At 49.4% G+C, this 17,406-nt stretch overlaps 1 protein-coding gene across 4 annotated transcripts in view; it reads left to right on the top strand.

The window, feature by feature from the left end:
• LOC147638405 (ureide permease 5-like) overlaps window positions 1–17,406 on the top strand; it is a 92,959-nt gene that overhangs the window by 19,225 nt on the left and 56,328 nt on the right. For all 4 annotated transcript variants that reach the window (XR_015265870.1, XR_015265869.1, XR_015265868.1 and 1 more), the window contains one exon: window positions 4,130–4,274. Coding sequence is in view for 1 of the 4 variants with exons in the window: in XM_086798333.1 (XP_086654459.1) it covers window positions 4,130–4,274 (145 nt within the window). In the remaining 3 variants the exon portion in view is untranslated. The remainder of the gene's footprint in view (window positions 1–4,129; window positions 4,275–17,406) is intronic.

Genomic DNA, 17,406 nt, shown 5'->3' with positions numbered 1-17,406 from the left:
ATCATACCCGACAGCCACGTTTCTTGAAGGGCAAGAGTGATAGCATCTCCAATATGATCCCAAAAAAGAATAAAGAAGGCAGGAGAAGACCATCATCCCCTGGGCATGAACCACTGGGAGCATGAAGTGCATGAAGGAATTTATCCTTCGAGAAAGGGGCATCTAGGGAGGAACACATAGCATCTGTAATGAGCCTGGGCATGCACTCCCAAACTTTATGCCATGCCACATTTCTCGGAGGAGAGGGCACCTCTACAGTCAACAAAGACCGATAAAAATCTGAAGCAATATCCCTTACCTTATCAGGTTCAATCTGAACCTCACCCTGTGAATCCTGCAAATACCTCACAGAATCCCTGCTTTGGGAGGCCTGTGCGCTGAAAAAAACTCTTTGTTGCATCTTCCACCCACCTGAGTCCAAAAAGCCTCGTTTGCATGAAATGCGAATTCAGCCCTCCTGTCCATGGCCAATTGCAGCTCGGCTCTAACTGTGGTCAAGAGGTCTGTAATCCAAGATGTATGTGGATGCTTTTCATGTTCCCTCTGAAGAGCAACAATCCTATGCCTAATAGCTCTCTCCTTGTCCAGAGCCTCCTTCTTCTTGGACAAGGCAGCGCTATGGTAATGATGGCTGGTCCTCTCAAGAGCTAGTGCCAAGGATTAGGACCATCACAAGATCTCCATCTTTCTCTGATCTCAAGGGAGATGTCAGCATCTAGATAAAGAGAGTGAGGGATACGGACATGGAGAGAGGTTGAGCCAGCCCCAGGCTCCCTGAGACACAAAACGACAGGGCGATGATCACATTTGTTGGTGCCAGGCATAAGAGCAATGGTGCCTCCTCTGTCCAGGGACCAATCATCCACATAAAATCGGTTCAGACGTGCAAAGATGCTCTCATTCCGGCTCCTGCAGTTATGCCAATAAAAAGATAAGGAGTTTGGCGTTCTCTCGAAGTCATCCTTAGTCCAACAATCCGTTCCAAAGAAAGAGAGCGTGAACGTCTCCCATGAGGCTCGCTCCTAAGGGTGTAAACCCCCTTCGCGTTTACCCTTCTTGTCCGAAGGTTGCTCAACCATATTGAAGTCTCCTCCCACTATTTAATGATCAACCTAGGGGATGACATTTGTAATGGTGTCCCAAAAGGCCACCCTTTCACCTCTCACGTTAGGTGCATAGATATTCAAGATTCCCAATTTCTGACCCTCATGCATGATCAAGATCCACTGCGCTCTAGTAGGGATGATAACACCATGCACAATAACATGAGGCATAACAGATGCTGCCACTGAAATGCAAACACCCCCTCTAGTCCCAACAACCAAGGACCAGAAGGTGTGGCGAGAAAGCATCTTACCAGTTTTGCCACACTGAGATCTATCCAATTTGTGTTCTTGGAACAAAAGTGTATCCATAGATGCTCCTGTAACAGCAGGGTGAAGTTGGTCCTTCAGAAGGCGCTTTCTACCATGGGCGGGAAGCCCTCCAAGGCCGTGAACATTCCATGAGATGATTCTCATGGAAGAGAAGAGGGTTTGACCCCCGATCTAAGAATACGATGGGCACCCTAAGGATGCCTCTCATAATGCTGGAGGACGGGATAATTGACGGGGCAAAGTCCACTGACATGCCCTTGTCCGAGGCCTTGCACAGTACCTGCATATGTATGAGAAACCTGTGCGCCCTGCGGGGCATCAAGGGGAATGGCATCATGCTAAAAATCTTGCAATTCATGATCCCCACTACGCTGAACATCTTGCATATCGCCCCCTCCAAGTAGAGAGGACTCAACAAAATCATCCTGATGTGATATATCATCTCCTTGCAAAGAAGCATGAGTTGATACATCCCTCTGCCAAGAAACATCATTTATCTGAGGTACAAGATCCGAGGAGGTCTTCCCATCAATCGCACCAGGGGGGCGAGCGTGAGAGACAGCTCGCCACACCTGGCGGGTTGTAGGGCCGGAAGGATCCAAGGGAGGTGGCGCCTGGAAGCATGCTTGCGAGGCCTCCTGCGACCCCGAGCCCGAGGGAAATCTCAAGCAAAGTGACCTTGTTGGTGACAAACCCGGCACTGATTGGGTTTACCTGCAATCTCCATACGTTGCTTCAAAAGACCACTAGGGCCCGGAAGCAAAACATAGTCCTCAAAGATCTCACAATCACGGGCAAGAACCATGACCTTGGGGACAGCATCCGCCGAGGCAGTGACCACCTGGGCAGAAGATGTCGGCAAAGCGTGGAGGGGGGGCACTTGAAGAACCAGCCCAAAGACGGACCCGATGGCCTCTAGCATAGGCCAATATGCGCGAGGAAGACCTGGGAATCTGAGAGTAATTGGGAAACGGTTCCAGTCTTCCTCAACAGGGTCAAAATAGCTAGAGTAGGGAAGAAAAAAAACCTTCCTCGGGCCCAATGGCAAAGGGATGCCCTTCAAAACCTCTGAGGCTGCGTCCTTGGAATCAAAATCCACTTGGAAGAAACCTCTTCCAAGCAACTTGACATCTCGAAAGTGTGGCGCAAGGTCGGAAGGCAGAGACGCTAGGACCCAATCCCGAGCCTGGCGACGGGAAGGGTGAGATCTAAAGATTCTCGCAATGAGGGAAGGGTGAGATCTAAAGATTCTGGCAATGAGGGTCGTTTTGGAGTCTTTCTCAATTTCGGCGAAGAGGACTGCGAGCTCGGCTTTGGAAAAAACAATGGTTCGCCCGACCGAGGGAGAATGATTAGCCATGATGCTAATCAAAGAAGAAGGCCGACTTCAGTCTTTTGATGGAGTGTTTCCTAGCCAGTACAGATATTTGCAGCAGCTCCTGGAGTCATTTGGGATGATTGAGTGCCGTCAAATTTCTTGTCCGATGGATCCTAACTCCAAGCTCTCTCGTGATGATCCCTCTCCCCTCCTCGAGGACAATACACAGTACTCGAGGCTTGTTGGTTCTCTTATTTATTTGAGTTACACCAGGCCTGGCATTTCTTACAGTGTCAATGTTGTCGGTCAGGTTTCTTCCGCTCCTCGACATTCTCATTGGCAGGCTGCTCTGAGGGTTCTCCGATACTTATCCGGTACCTTGGACTATGGTCTATCTTTCTAAGGAGTTACTGAGCTTGTTGGATACTCTGATGCTAATTGGGTAGGTGATCATGATACTCGATGATCCACTTTTGGTTATTGCTTCACTCTTGGTTCCTATCTTATTTCCTGGAGATCCAAGAAACAGAATACAGTTTCATTATCTTCTACTGAGCCTGAGTACTGTGCTTATTTTGATACCTGGTGTGAGCTCTTATGGTTGTTCCAGATGTTTAGCAATCTTGATGTACTCTCAGATTCTCTGATCCGTATTCTTATGGACAGCCAGAGTGCCTTGGCATTGGCTCGAACTTCATCCTTCCATGGGAGGACCAAACGTATTGAGGTCCACTTTCATTTCGTTCGTGAGCTGGTTGCTAACGGCATTATTACACTAAAGTATTGTCCTTCTCAAGACAACCTTGCTCATCTCTTCACCAAACCTCTTCCTCGAGATACTATTGATCACCTCTCTACCCGTATGGGAGTCGGACCCCTGTGCTGGAGCTGAGAGGAGGTGTTGGACATGTCATCTCTAGTCCATTTTACTCCATTTTATGCCACTTTTTATCCATATATTTATCTTATGTAATTAAGGAATTTCCCCTTATTTTTCAGCTATTTTATACCTTAGTCTTAGGCTTTTTTAAGGCATTTTATCATATGTCCAGACTAGTAGCTTCTTTGCTACAGCCGACTGGCTCTACAGGTATGTATATAAGCATGGACATTGTTCATTCATAATATACATTTCAGATCTTGGCTGTCTACTTTCTCTTGTTTGATCTCTACTTGCTTCCGCTTTATATTCACATATTCTCACATATCCATATTCATAAATGCTGAATTGATACATGCGTCTACACGTATTCTTTACTTGAACACTCACTACATTTCTAACATTAGCACATGTATAGACACGTTGTGTGTTTCAGTGTAAGTTTTCGTAGCTTGTTATAAGAGCTGTTTGTGAGTGCGTGTGTGTATAAGATTGTCAGCAAAAAAACTACAAGAATTGGTCAATTCTTGAACCTAGTTTTTGTTTGCCTTTCAGATTCAGGAGAATGGCGTGAGTGTGGTGATTGCAATGCTGGGGGGGTTGGCACTTTGCTTTGGGAACATAGTGATGCAGTACTCACTTGCTTTTGTAGGCATCTCCTTGACAGAAGTGGTGTCTGCAAGCATTGCTGTTGTCGTTGGTGAGTACTTTTTCATGTGTGTATGAACTGCTGTTGTCGTTGGTAAGTACTTTTTCATGTGTGTATGCAATGATTAACAAGATGTGACCTTTTCCAGGAGGACTTGGTTTCCTTTCTTTTCTTTGAATTTGAAAATTTTAAATCTTAAGGTAGGAAAATGAATACGAATTTGTCCATAGTGAACCCAAAGGCAAAGATAATGTAAAATTTTCTGTATTTATGGGGAGTATCTCATAGTCGTGTGTCATCAACATGGTTTTCTTCATGATCTAATCAGCCTAACAGTGCACTTTCGGTGAACATGCTGTATCCCCGTCAAGACAACATGAAATTAAAAGACTAGCTATTTAAAGGATAGGCACCAGAAGAAGCTCATGCGTCCCGACTCATAATGTGCTGTCCTTCTCTTGAACTGCATACTGGGCGTGGGGCTGTCTCTTTGTGCTGCTAAAGCAAGTCCCGGATACGGAGCTGGCAAGGGGACAGTCTGGGTTGCCGGGGTTGGGGAGTCCTTTGAGAGAGAATACAGTTCCTCCGAAGCAGTGTGTCTCCCTAGTCTGCGTGTTGACTCTTGAGGGTACACCACCCTACAGAAGAATCCTTTTCTCTGGTGACGCGATTGGTGTTCCCACTTAGTGTACCTTGGCAACCGAGTCTCTGCTATATTGGGGTGAAGATGAAGGTCTATCGGGTGCTTGTGGGCCATGGGAGGGTGTACAGTTCAAGATGCGGGCAAGGAGAAAATCCTTCCACGGTTCTCTTCCTGGATGGAGATTGCGAATGATGGGCAAAGCTCTACTATGAACTACCAGATTGATCCGGAAACAAGATCCTTGTACTAGTTAACAAAAAACAGCCTTGGAGGCTAAATACAGCCTCAAAGGGCTAGATACAAACTCGCCTCCATGAACGGGGCAAGAACCAAAGAACAAGAGGGGAATTAAGATGTGTTTCTCCTCCGGCTGGCTGCTCTATGAGGAGAAGGCTATCTCATACACAAGGGGCGGGGGAAGGAATAACCACACAGTTGAGGGAATAACCACACAGGTGGTCTGTGTTGCCAGGTGGGCTCACCACCTTTGTCTGGGAGAAAAGGGCCACGTTGCCAAAGCCTCAAGAAGGCTTCTTGACGCTTCCGCATATGGTCAGAGCCACCATGCAACTTTCCCCATTGGCCGGGGAGGGTATGAATCATGTCGAGCCAAATGCCAAACTCTTGTGTAAAAGAGGGTGATCTTTTGAGGTCGAAAACTATCCCAAAGAGTCTTCCAAAAATTTGAGAGAACGCGCGGTGAGAGACCCTGAGACAGCCAGTGTCGTGCTGCACCCGGGGTGCCCTTGACTTTGGGCATCTGGATCCTGTGGCCTAGTTGTGCGGTGTATGCGAAGAATGGGGTGCCCAGAGTCTCCTCCTTGTCTTGCAAGATCACGCCAAGTCCACTCCCCCGGGTCCCACTGGAGGCACGTGAGGGGCCCGCTCTCCCAAATCGCCAGAGTCTCTCCCTGGCCATCTTGGCCGGAGGGGGGTCAATGTGCCACTCATGTTCATGAAATCCGATCACCCTCACCCTTTGCAAGGTGCATCCATTGAAGTCATCCAAGGGGTGCTCTGATCTCTCTAATGTGCCATGGGATCCAATCGAAAAAGTGAGCAAGGCGTAGCTCTCATCCGCGCCATGGATTGCCAAGAGAATATCATGCCTAGTAAACACTCCTAGGCACTGCAGGGGGGGTTGGATGGCGGATAGGAGTCAACCACTCTTGAGGAATAGCAAAGTCAATGTTGAAGCCGAGTCTGTCTCTGCCCTGGATCCTAGCCAGGCTTCTCTCCTGAGCCTCTGGGAGAAGCCGTCTGAATGCAAGCCAATCTCCAAGGAATCTAGCAGGTCCTATGCTCAACGCTCCCCAGGATACATGAGGCCGGTTCCCTTGCATGTGGCCACTAGGTAAATGGATCAGGGGGTTTGTGAAGACGCTCCTGAGACTCTACTCGAATTGATTGCTAGAGGGCCGATCCCAAGCTTGTACTAGGCTAGCGGCAAATCTGTCCTCAAGAGCTAGGCTAAAGGCACGGGCCCGCGTCTCTATGAAGATCCATCTGGTGCTTTGTGGCCAAGCGCCCCCTAGGCTCGGAGTATGGGCTGAATTCTTGGCTAAGAGGAAGTCCTTCCAAGGCACACCACATGGGATAAGTCCTCTAACAATCAACTGGCCCAGCATGCACGACTCTGAATGGCGGGGTTGATGATGCCTAGGCCCCCTCTGTGGTGTGGCTGGATGATCACTATCTAGCCACCTTAGCCCAGGCAGTAGGCCTCCCATCGTTGCATGGTTGCTGGCCCACAAAAAATTGCGGATCAACCGCTATACTTGACCAATGCAGGCTCGGTAGAAGGCCCAACAATAAGTAATATACAACATGGTGGCAAGAAGGACGTGGTTCGCCACCACCACTCGGCCGGCTAAGGAGAGCCTTGCAGAACTCCAGTCCAAAAGCTTCTTTCGAATGCTTAGAAGAAGAGGGGCTAGCTGTTGCTTTGGGGAGATATCGATGCCCACTTGGCATCCAAGATAAGGGACTGGACTGCCCCTCGGGATCCATTAAGCCTCAACCCGACGCCAAGTCGGGGCGGGTGGAGAGCCCTTGGGGTAGCACTTAAGGGAATGAAGAAGATCATCGCGCCACTCTGTGGCGTGGATGGCTGGGAGTGATGGAACACCACACAGATCCGAATGGGAGACATTATCAATTTATCTCCTCGAAAATATCAGTTCCTTCGACAAGGAGACATTGGAAGAAACTGTAATCCATTGGCTATGCTAGGATTCTGGGGGCCCACCCAACAAGTGTGGCGGGAGAGCCCTCACTAGGGAGGCAGTGATGGTCATCTCTACCGGCTCCGAGAAACGATGAATCAAGCGGTGGACTCAGGTTTGGCGTAGCCGGAGGGCGGTGGGAATGCTCAGGAGAGGCGGAGGGGGACGGGGAAGTTGGGAAGGCGGAGAGGGAAGGGGTAGGGAGGAATCTTCCGGAGAGGGAGGGTGCAGGGAGGGGTTATCCGAAGCCTCGATGGGACTAGCTGGCCTCACTGGAATCTGAGAACCTGAAGAGGAATCTCGGCAGGGTAAGGGCCTCCGAACCGGAGGGGCCAGAGGAGGGATCCTCCAAGTGACTTAAGCAGGGGGGGGTGCGGCATCGCCATCAGGTGGATGCAGCGCGATAAATGCTCGAACCGGTTCTCTGACTGAATTGTATCCTCCTATACTCTACTAGCATGGTGGCGCCCTCTTAGCTTTGAAAGTTGGCTGGCGGCTCTGGCGTAGGCCAACGGTTTGCCACTCTCCAACACTAGTGTCATCCGAGGCCAAATCCTAATGCTCTACTGCTTGAGGGCCTATACCCCTCCGAGCCCCTTGAGGAGGATTTGAGCTGGGACCAAGGGGGTGACCACCGGTGGTGGTCTCTTGGAGTGGCGACGAAGTTAAGCTCTAGCGAGGTAATCTTTTTGCCTGCATATGAAGCATTGGCCTGGTTGGCCAGAGTCAAAGTCATAGGAAACGGCCGTTTCAGTCCTTAGAAACATGTTTCTCTGTTCCAGGACCCCATTCGTTTCCATGGCCGTTTCTCGTTTCCCAAGTGATATTGTGACAAGAAACGGCCGTTTCCACCCCTAAAAACTCGTTTCCCCGTTTCCATTCCTCGAACGTTTCCGTTCCCGTTTCTCGTTTCTGGTGACTATGCCCAGAGGACACTAATCTCTGTAGATGGGTCTCAAAACAAGGAGATATGACGTGCGGCAATGCCTTCGGAGTGGCGAAGAGATGGAGTCTTGGCCACTCGAGCGAGGGCTGAACTGGCTGTGGGGGGGGATTCCATCACTCTTGCTATGGCTCCACCAATCACCGGGAGAAGAGGAAGGTGTTTCTTTCTGAGGCCTGGGAAGCAGACTGTCACAGGAAAGCCTGAAACGCCAGGCAGTGGATCAGATGCTGGGTCGAAGCTATGCTGCCACCTCGCAAAAAAGGCATGTGCCATACGTAGTGCGACGGGGCTCAGCTGCATGACTCTATCTGACGTTGTTGGCGAGTCAAACTCAACTTGGTAGTAGCCTCGCCCCAAGGGATAAATATCTTTAATCTTCACAGGCGCTCCAAGGAGGCTAGCTTGTAAAAGATCCCTGAGTTGTCGGTGCTCCGGGTGGCTACCAACAATCTTGCACACTAGAGTTGAGGCCTCTAGGGATGCGATTGTTGAAGCGAGGAGCTGGAAGTTTGCTTCTTAAAAGGATAGGCAAGGGATGGCAGCCTCGGTCGGGGATGATGAAGGGGCTGCCATGAGGCTTGCCGAACGATAAAGGTGCCCAAGAACTGAAAACAAGCTGCCTGCTGAAAATAGAGGGGAAGAGGTGAGAATGGAAAGGCGAAGCCGAAAGGGAGACGGGGGAGGGGGACGACAGGCCGCGGGGGAGAGGCAGAGGGAGGTGACCTGGTGAGGGAAAGGGGGGGGGGGGGTTGGGGAGGGGAAACAACGCACATCAGAGGGTGAAGGCGGTGGTGGCGGGGAGGATTAGAGGAGGGGGGTGGCAGCCAGCGTGGGAGGAAAGAAGTGCGACAAGGGGGAGAGGGGAGGAGGGGGCGATAACTAGGCATATATTACATGAGTGTAGTGTCACATGTGATTGGGGCATAACTGGGGGCACTTTTTCCCTTTAGGTTTTTCCCCCTAGCACACATGGTGTGAAAGGACACCTTTTCATCATTGTTGTATTTTCATATTATATGTGGGTTGACTTCTCAGCTCCACACATTCCAATGCAATCCACACATTTGCATCTCCATCTCTCACCATCTTTGTGATCTTGGTGTACTGTGTACTTCTGTGTGTAGCTGTAGCTCCCCTCCTAGGCCAACAACAGTATTAGAGCCTTGCCTTCACCAGCGTGTCTTGTCACGAGGAGTTTTGGATCGTCAGTTGGTTACCCCACAGAGAAGCGTGTAGCAGTGTATGTTGTGCAGGCAACTCGCGAAGCTCTGACAGGACTGCTCGTGTGGCCTTTCGACGGTTGGATCTGTTCGCGCTGGCGGCGCCCTACCTTCCTGGTGGTCTTCGCCGCCCCTACTCCCACCCGGCTTTGGCAGCACTAGTGCTTCGTGCTCCGCCGTTGTTGGCTGATTGGGTGGCTCTAGTGCGGGGAGGGTTTGAAAGAGTGCACAGAGCGGAAGCAAAAGGGCACTAGAGTGTGCTGAATAGAGAGTGCAAGAGAGCTAGAGAGATATGGTTAACTATACTGAATATACTGAAGCAAAACAGTCCCAAGCAAGAGACACAAGTAGTCTCATAAGTGAGGGAGCAAAAGATACAAGACAAGATGAAAAAGTGAGAGGCCAGCCCTCCTATGCAACACATCCTGGTCACTGGTTGACGAAGAAAGAGTCGGAGGCGAAGCAATAGGAGACAAATCCCCCTCAGAAGCTGTGGGCAAAGATAACCCACTATCTTCCTCAAAAACATTACCAGATATATCATCCTGGGAAGGAGAATTATCCACAGAAACTGAAGGCAAGGCAACAGGAGAAACAAACTCCTCAGATGCAGTGAGCAAAACTAGCCCACTATCCTTCGCTGCAGGAACATCTCCAAAAGACGTATCCACAAGATCATTGGCTGCATAGCACCCAGAAGTAGAAACCATCTCCCGATCACTGGCGTCACCATACAGGTCACAAAGCAACTGCCACACATAGAAAGTAGAAGCATCATCAGGAGCATAGATGAAGTGTTGAAGAACCGAATCCTGACAATTCAGGAGGAGAAAGCCATAGATCTGTCCGATAGTCTTCCTCCACCGACACACATCCTCCGGAGAGGCAAGGTCCGGCAAGCACCGATTCTTGTACGAGAGAAACTCCATCAAACCATACTCCCTAAGAATAGAAGTAACCTGCAACTTCCATGACTGAAAGTTACCACCATCCAACTTGTCTGTCTCATCTAGGAAATAACAAGAAAGTGGTACGGTAGCCAAATCTGAAGCTGTCATCATTGATCCAAGCAATAGGACCAAACCTCATAAGATAAAAAAAACTGTCCAAATCAGAAAATGCTGATATAGGTTCCTTCCTCCCACCAAAACGCAGCCCTTAGAGGCTGGACAGCACCCGAAAATCCTTCTGTAGTAAAAAACACAGAAGCTTCTGTCAACTGTACCTCCAACCTTGAGGCCACCAGAAGAGGGAAGCAAAAAATGCAGATTTGATATAGAGAGAAAAGGCACCCACACAGGGCTTGGGAATATGCTGTAAGAGGGTGCAAGAGGGAAAGGTATCAACTAGGACTATAGCTTGGGCTCTCCTCAAGAAAAAAAAAACACAATCTCAGAAGAAGTGTCCACCACAAGTACCAAGGTTGCCACCAAAGCCCGAACCACCACAAAACCCCTCTGCAAAAGGGAATGTCCACTGGAGAGGAAAACACAGCCAAAGAGGGGCTGCTGTCCTGAAAAAACAGGCCGCCTAGATCCAAACTCCAAGTAGGAATGAAACGTTGATGAAAAAGTTACCTTCTGGCTGCAAGCGATGAAGCCAAACTGAAGGAGAACCAACCAGCAGAAGCTGTCCACAAAACGCAGCAAGAAGGCTGCAAATCTGTGAAAAACGCAGAGGATAAGGGGCTGTAAATAGGGCTAAATCTGGGGCAGCAGATGGAATCGCTGAACTGGGAGCGATGATACCATGAGAAAGTGCATAGAGCGGAAGCAAAAGGGCACTAGTGTGTGCTGAATAGAGAGTGCAAGAGAGAGAGAGAGATATGGAGAAACTATGTTGAATATACTGAAGAAAAACAGTCCCAAGCAAGAGACACAAGTAGTCTCATAAGTGAGGGAGCAAAAGATACAAGATAAGGATGAAAAAGTGAAAGCCACTTTATAGGTGGGTAGTGCTGGTTGACTGGAGCTGATAGCTGGCCGACTGGGAAAAAACCATACGGGCTGGAAAAATCCCAGAAAAATATGTAAAATAGGAGTTGCCAGCCCACAATCAAGGGCCATGCAAAAGGGACCAAAAGGACACCAGAAATGGGCAGAAACTGGGGATGAATGTGCTAACAGGGTTGCTGTCGCCCAGCCCACGGGCGTACCTGAAAGCACAGTGGGCGGAGCTCCGCTGACTTTGTGCCTTACGTGGCACAAACCTCGATTTCACGTTTTTGGGAGCCCTTTCATCAGGCATCCTCAGTCGTCTGTCTCCGTCGCCTGTGCCATCCGTCGACTTCGTCGTTCTGACCCCATCGCTATCCTTCTGGTTGCTGATTTTCCGTAGTGCCTCTCTAGATTTGCCAATGCGCTGACACAGTCTGGCAGTGACTCAAAGGTAATTTCTGGATTTTGCTTTTGGGGCTTTCGTGAATTACATGCTTCAGTGCAAAATTCCAAGTGCAGGCAATCGTACAGTGCAAAATAGCAAGTGCAAGGTTCAATAAAAATTGGGCTTTCTAAAATTTGTGCTTCATTGCACAATTGCAGCTACAAGGTACACATAAATTTTAGGGCTTTTGTGATTCATGTGCAATTGGCACAAAATTGAGCCTAGACGTACTTCCGCCTCTAAAGGGGGTCCTTTGTCGACCACGAGATCTGGTCGTTCCTGCTCTGAGTCCTTATGAGGATTGTCTCTTGGAACATTCAGGGTCTTGGGGGTTTTTTCCACGTCGGCGGAAACAAATTGTAAAATCCCAGCTTCATTGTGCAGTCACAAGTGGACCTATGGATGTATTGCTCTTGCAAGAGCATAAACTGGATGCTAGCCAGTGTGGGAGATCAGGCAAGCTTCTCTCAGGACACACCTTTTGGTCACCCGCTGTTGGTACCAAGGGTGGTGTCTGTATCTCTGTTTCAGCTTTGATCTTGCCTTGCATCATTGGACATGGTGTCATTTTGCTTGCGAGAGTGCAATGGATCCTTCTTATGCAGGGTACTACACGCATTGGTATTCTCAACCTCTATGCTCCTAACCATAGCGGTGAGAGGATTGCCTTTTGGTAATCTCTCACTACACTGATGCTTGCCGACCATTGGATTATTGGTGGGCATTTTAACATGGTTGAGATGCTAACGGATAAAAGAGGTGGACATGAGGGCTTGGTGCATCCTCTTGAAAGAGGTCTTGGGAGAGGTTTATACTCTCCATTCATGGTAGAGATTGTTGGCATGAGGATGATATTTCGAGGAGACCATCCACTCTTCTTTATTCATGGTCTAACAGGAGAAGGGATGTAGGATGTATTTATGCACAGTTAGACAGATTTTATGTGGATGATTGGGGGTGCTTGCCAGAGGTGGGCATGCTTTTATTGCTACAAGCACCTCCAAATCGGATCATTGCCCAGTGGTGTTATGTAGTAGAGATCCGAATTGCCATGGATCAACACCCCATGTACGCATCCGTGATCATTTGTTTTCAAATACAGAGCTATCACGTCGTATGCTTTATATTTGGAGATCTCATGATTTCTCACAGGCCTCTCAAAGCTTGGCCTCTACTCTTTGTGATATTAGTGACTTTTATCACACATGTGCCCTGTCTAAGAGGCAAGAGGCCTTGGATTTAGAAAGGGCTACTAGACGTAGATTGGCTCCCTTACAGAAAGAGCATGAGAAACATCCTCATGCTCAATGGGTTGCAGATTCTTTATGTATTGTTAGGGCAGAACTTCATCACTCTCTTGAGCAGTGCGTGGAGTACCATGGGAGGCCGTCGAATGGGCTAAAGCGAGCAATCAGTCCTTAGCCATTCTGCTCTTGGATTTTGAGAAGGCCTATGATAGAGTGGATTGGGACTTTCTTGAGGGTACTCTTAGCCATATGGGCTTCTCTCAGAGATAGATCAAGGGAGTTTCATGGATGTATCGTGATGCCCACAGTAGAGTGCTCGCTTGCGGTGATAGAGGAGAGCGGTTTTAGATTTCTCGCTCAGTACGGCAGGGTTGCCCTTTAGCCCATTATTATATATCATAGTTGCAGAGCCCATGAGCATCTTTCTCCGCTCCACTGCCGGTATTTTTGGATTGAGGTTCCCTCTTCGTAGTTAAGAGGAATTGGTTGACTCTGAGTTAGCTAATGACATAGCCATGTTCTTGGAGGCTTCACATATATGCTTATGTTCCTTCCGGGTAGCACTAGAGGAGTTCTGTTTGGCAGCAGGGGCACTCATTAATTGGCACAAATCTGTTGGTACTTCCATTCAGCATCTTAGGGGCTCTCGCATTCGTATTGATCAGATTGATGCAGCTATTCCGCTTGAGTGGCTCTCTGGGACCTTTCATGAAGACTATCATCCGAGTTGGCTGGGAGTTTTTTTGAGGATAGGCATACCTCTGCAGGTCATTGCTCTCTCGGGCCAGGAGGCTACAGATTGCATCATTTTCTCGATCATGCCTGGATGGAGATTGAGGAGATGTATGTAGGAAAACATCCCAGATACTACGCTTAGTCTAGTGAGGATTGTTGGTCGTTCGGGGAAGCATTGGTTCATTGACCCTTCTCCTCAGATAGTGATTCATGGCTCTTGGTGTTTGTGGTTATATGGTGGCAGTCCTATCAGATATCTTCAGTGGGATCCAAGAGAGTGGGAGTGGATTGAAAAGCCTTCCTTTGTTCAATTTCACCATCCGGAAAGGCAGGCTTCTGCTCATTGGACAGATGCATAGGATCCCTGCTCTCAGGCCTCATTGGGAGAGCTATGATATGTCTGCAGCAGTGATACAGCGCAGATATTGGCATAGACTTTGGCACTCATACAGAAGGAGCCAGATCTCTCATTTCTTTTGGTTATTCTTACATGGTGGTCTCCCCACCAATCAGTGGAGAGCGGTTTCCGGTGTAGGATCTTCCTGTCCTAGGTGTGCGGCAGATTCTGAGACCGTACAACATTGTTTATGGGGATGCAACAGTGTACAACGGAGTTGGGGTTCTGTAGCCCAACTTATGGGCAAATTGAGTGGCCAAGCCATGCATGTGACTTGGGGGGCAGTTGCTTGGCTGTCCGAGTCCGGTCTGCAGCTTTTTTATGAGGGCAGTGATATAGATTTTTCTATTTTCATTCATAGAGGTATTGCCCAGCATGGTTTATTGCAGGATGTCCCTCACACTGATTATGCATCCCCAAGATAGAGGATTGACACGTTGGGAGATTGTTGCTAGTATTATAGCATGGCAAATTTGGAGAGCTAGATGCACGGAGGCTATTGAGGGTGTCCAGATTTTTGGGTCTTAGTGCATTAGTAGTATATGGGGTGATATCATCCATACTCTTATGGCTACTTGGGCTCGTATTTAGGGGCGCTCTCGTTCTATGCAGGCAAAGCGCGTGATATTTATGCGGGAGTGGGACCATGGCATCTTCTTTTCCTCTAGTACCACAGGTCTTACATGGCATCATGATGCTTCTCAGTGGTTGAAATCACCTTACATATTGGGGTGATTCTATTATTTTCCGGCTTATAGCTGTGATTGTTGTATGTCTTTTTCATACTTAATAGAAGTCTCTTTCTGAAAAAAATAAAAATAAAAAATTTGGGCCTTTTTACATTTCTGTGCAATTGGCACATCAAACAGCTCAAATAGCTAATTTGGGTCAATGCCTCAAGGATTAAGGTGTACCGCCCTAGCGCCTCTTCTTAACTCTCTTTGTCAAAAGAAGAAGAAGAAGAAGAAGAAAAGATTGGTCTAGTCATTCCGGGATCGCCATATCAGGAAATCCCTTTTCTAGGAGGGTCTGTCGGTCTTGGTGTACCAAGCCCGCTATCTAAAACATGCAAAGAAGCTCGTTCGAGCTTGGGAAGGTACATTTCTAGTCCACCAGATCCTTCTTCATGGTGCTGTGCACCTCCGCACATTGGAAGGCCACCTCCTTCCCTTGGGTTAATGCCTCAAGGATTAAGGTGTACCGCCCTACCGCCTCTTCTTAACTCTCTTTGTCAAAAGAAGACAAAAAGACCGGTCTGGTCATTCCTGGCACCTCTTGAGGTTCCGTACCATCCCCTCCTCATGCTTGTTCCCTTTGTATCCCGCCCCCCAAAAAGAAGAAGAAGAAGAAGGAAGAAAAATCAGCCAAAAAAAAGGTCCACTTTTCACTGCCACCCTCCACCTCATACTCGTCTTACCCTTCCCTGTCCTTGCCCCTTCTATTTTGGGCCGCTTTTTCTCCTACTCACCAATCCTTTCTTTTACTCAGCCTCCTGCTCCTCCTACTTGACCACCCTTCCTACTTACCTCCCTTCCTCCTTTTCCTCCTAGCCTCTCTTCCCATCCCCTTCGGAGTCTCCACCTTAACCCGCAAAAAAGGGGACAAAATTACTGTCCACTTTTTGCCACCACCTTCGTATTCCCCACCCCCCCCATCTCATACTCGTCCCTCCCTTCCCCATATTCCCCGGCTCCTTCTCCTACTTGATCCCCCCCCCCCCCCCCCCCCCCCCCCCCCCCCTTCTCCTCCAACTCATCTCCCCATCCTCACACTTGCCTCCCCCTCCTCAGGCTTCTCTGGACCCACCTCGCCCGAGAGGAGTTACCTTGGACCGGGTCTTCGCATTCCAGCGTACCCGATGCCCCCGGCCCCCTGGATGTCGGCCACAATCCCCTCATCAGCTCCAGATTAAGCACATGCTTCACCGCCATCGAGCTACCTTTCCATGTGATGTAGCTTAGGGAGACCTCTTGGCCATATTCGTTAGCCCCATGCTTGATATTTTGGAGAGTGGTATACCATCTATTGGGGGCTGATGCTTCTCTCATGTTCCATTTTCTTGGTGTTCCATGATGAGTTCTTATGGACAGTTTTGGATCACCCCACTGAGATAGCTATGATTTGTTTCTGTTTTATTTTCCATTCCGTGATGAGATATGCCATGGACATTATTGTATCACTTTGGTCTCATAAGCCCATTGGGTCTTTAGTAGACACTCAATATATCTTTCTTTCTTTCTTTCTTCCTACTCGAGAAACAAACCACCCTCCCCTTCCCACTCCCTCTCCTCCTACTCGCTGCCCCCCTCCTGCTCATACTCACCTCCCTCCCTTCTTTCGTCCTCGCCTCCTCTCCTCATGCTCGACCCCTTCACTCCACCTTAACCCAAAAAATAAAAACAGTCCTTTCGCTGCCGCCCTCATACTCACCTCCCCTTCCAGGCCAATGCTTCATTTGTAGAGAGATGGGTCATTTAGCTAGAGCTTGCCCTCAACAGCAGTCCATGAGACCGCCTCTGGTGGTTCCACCCCCCCCCCCCCCCCCGCCCCCGGTTCTCATGTTGACCCTCACCAGGTGGTAGAGAGTAGGGCAGGCCCTTAGGCAGCAGAGCACCAGGCCCCGACTTTAGGTGACCTAGTAGATAGTTGGACTGTGCCCACAGGCCGCTAGACGACCACCAAAGCCGAGCGCCGCCGTCGAGTGCGCTAGGTTGGCAGATCTCAGGAGGATTCGGTTATGTCAGGGAACCGTTACGAGCATTTATCTCAGCATTTTTCGTTGGTGACGCGCCCTCTCGAGTCCCGTAGTGGGCCCCTCCGGCCCCACTAGTATGGCGGTTGATCCCTCATCAAAATCCCCCCCTTGACCCCTAGTGTTCTGAGAAGCCGGCCGGCCGGCCTCTCTGAACCCCCGGTGGGCCCCTCCCCTCAGCTTTCCTCTCCAATGGATCCCTCACAGCAGCACCCCTCCCTGGCCTCTCCGCCCCTCCGCCCTTTCTCGCTGCCACCTCCCCCACCTTCTCCCCTTCCTCCTCCCCCAATCTCGACACTGACATTACCCGCCGCAGCGCACTCTGCCCCGCCTTTATCATCTGAGCCCTCCCCCCCACCTTTGTGCCTCTCCAAAGCACTCTCGTTGTCACACCCCAACAACCCTTGACCCGGAGCGGAGGCAGTCGGCAGGATCAATCCGTCGCTTGATTTATCGATTTTCAGAGCCGGTAGAAATGACCAATGCCGCCGCCTCAGTGAGGGATCTCCCACCAGAGTCCCTAGTTGGGGCCCTCAGGATCCTGGATCAGTCTATGGACTACAGTTTCACCACTCCAGGCCCTCTATGCTAGACAATGGCGCGATGATCTTTTCTTTCCCCTTTATTGCAGCCCCC

This window comes from Cibotium barometz, chromosome 5 (genome assembly GCF_041138505.1).
Source record: "Cibotium barometz isolate CiBa-2024 chromosome 5, ASM4113850v1, whole genome shotgun sequence".
In the NCBI taxonomy this organism is placed as follows: Eukaryota; Viridiplantae; Streptophyta; class Polypodiopsida; order Cyatheales; family Cibotiaceae; genus Cibotium; species Cibotium barometz.
The sequence above is the reverse complement of the archived record's forward strand: the minus strand, read 5'-3'. Positions and strand labels throughout refer to the sequence as shown.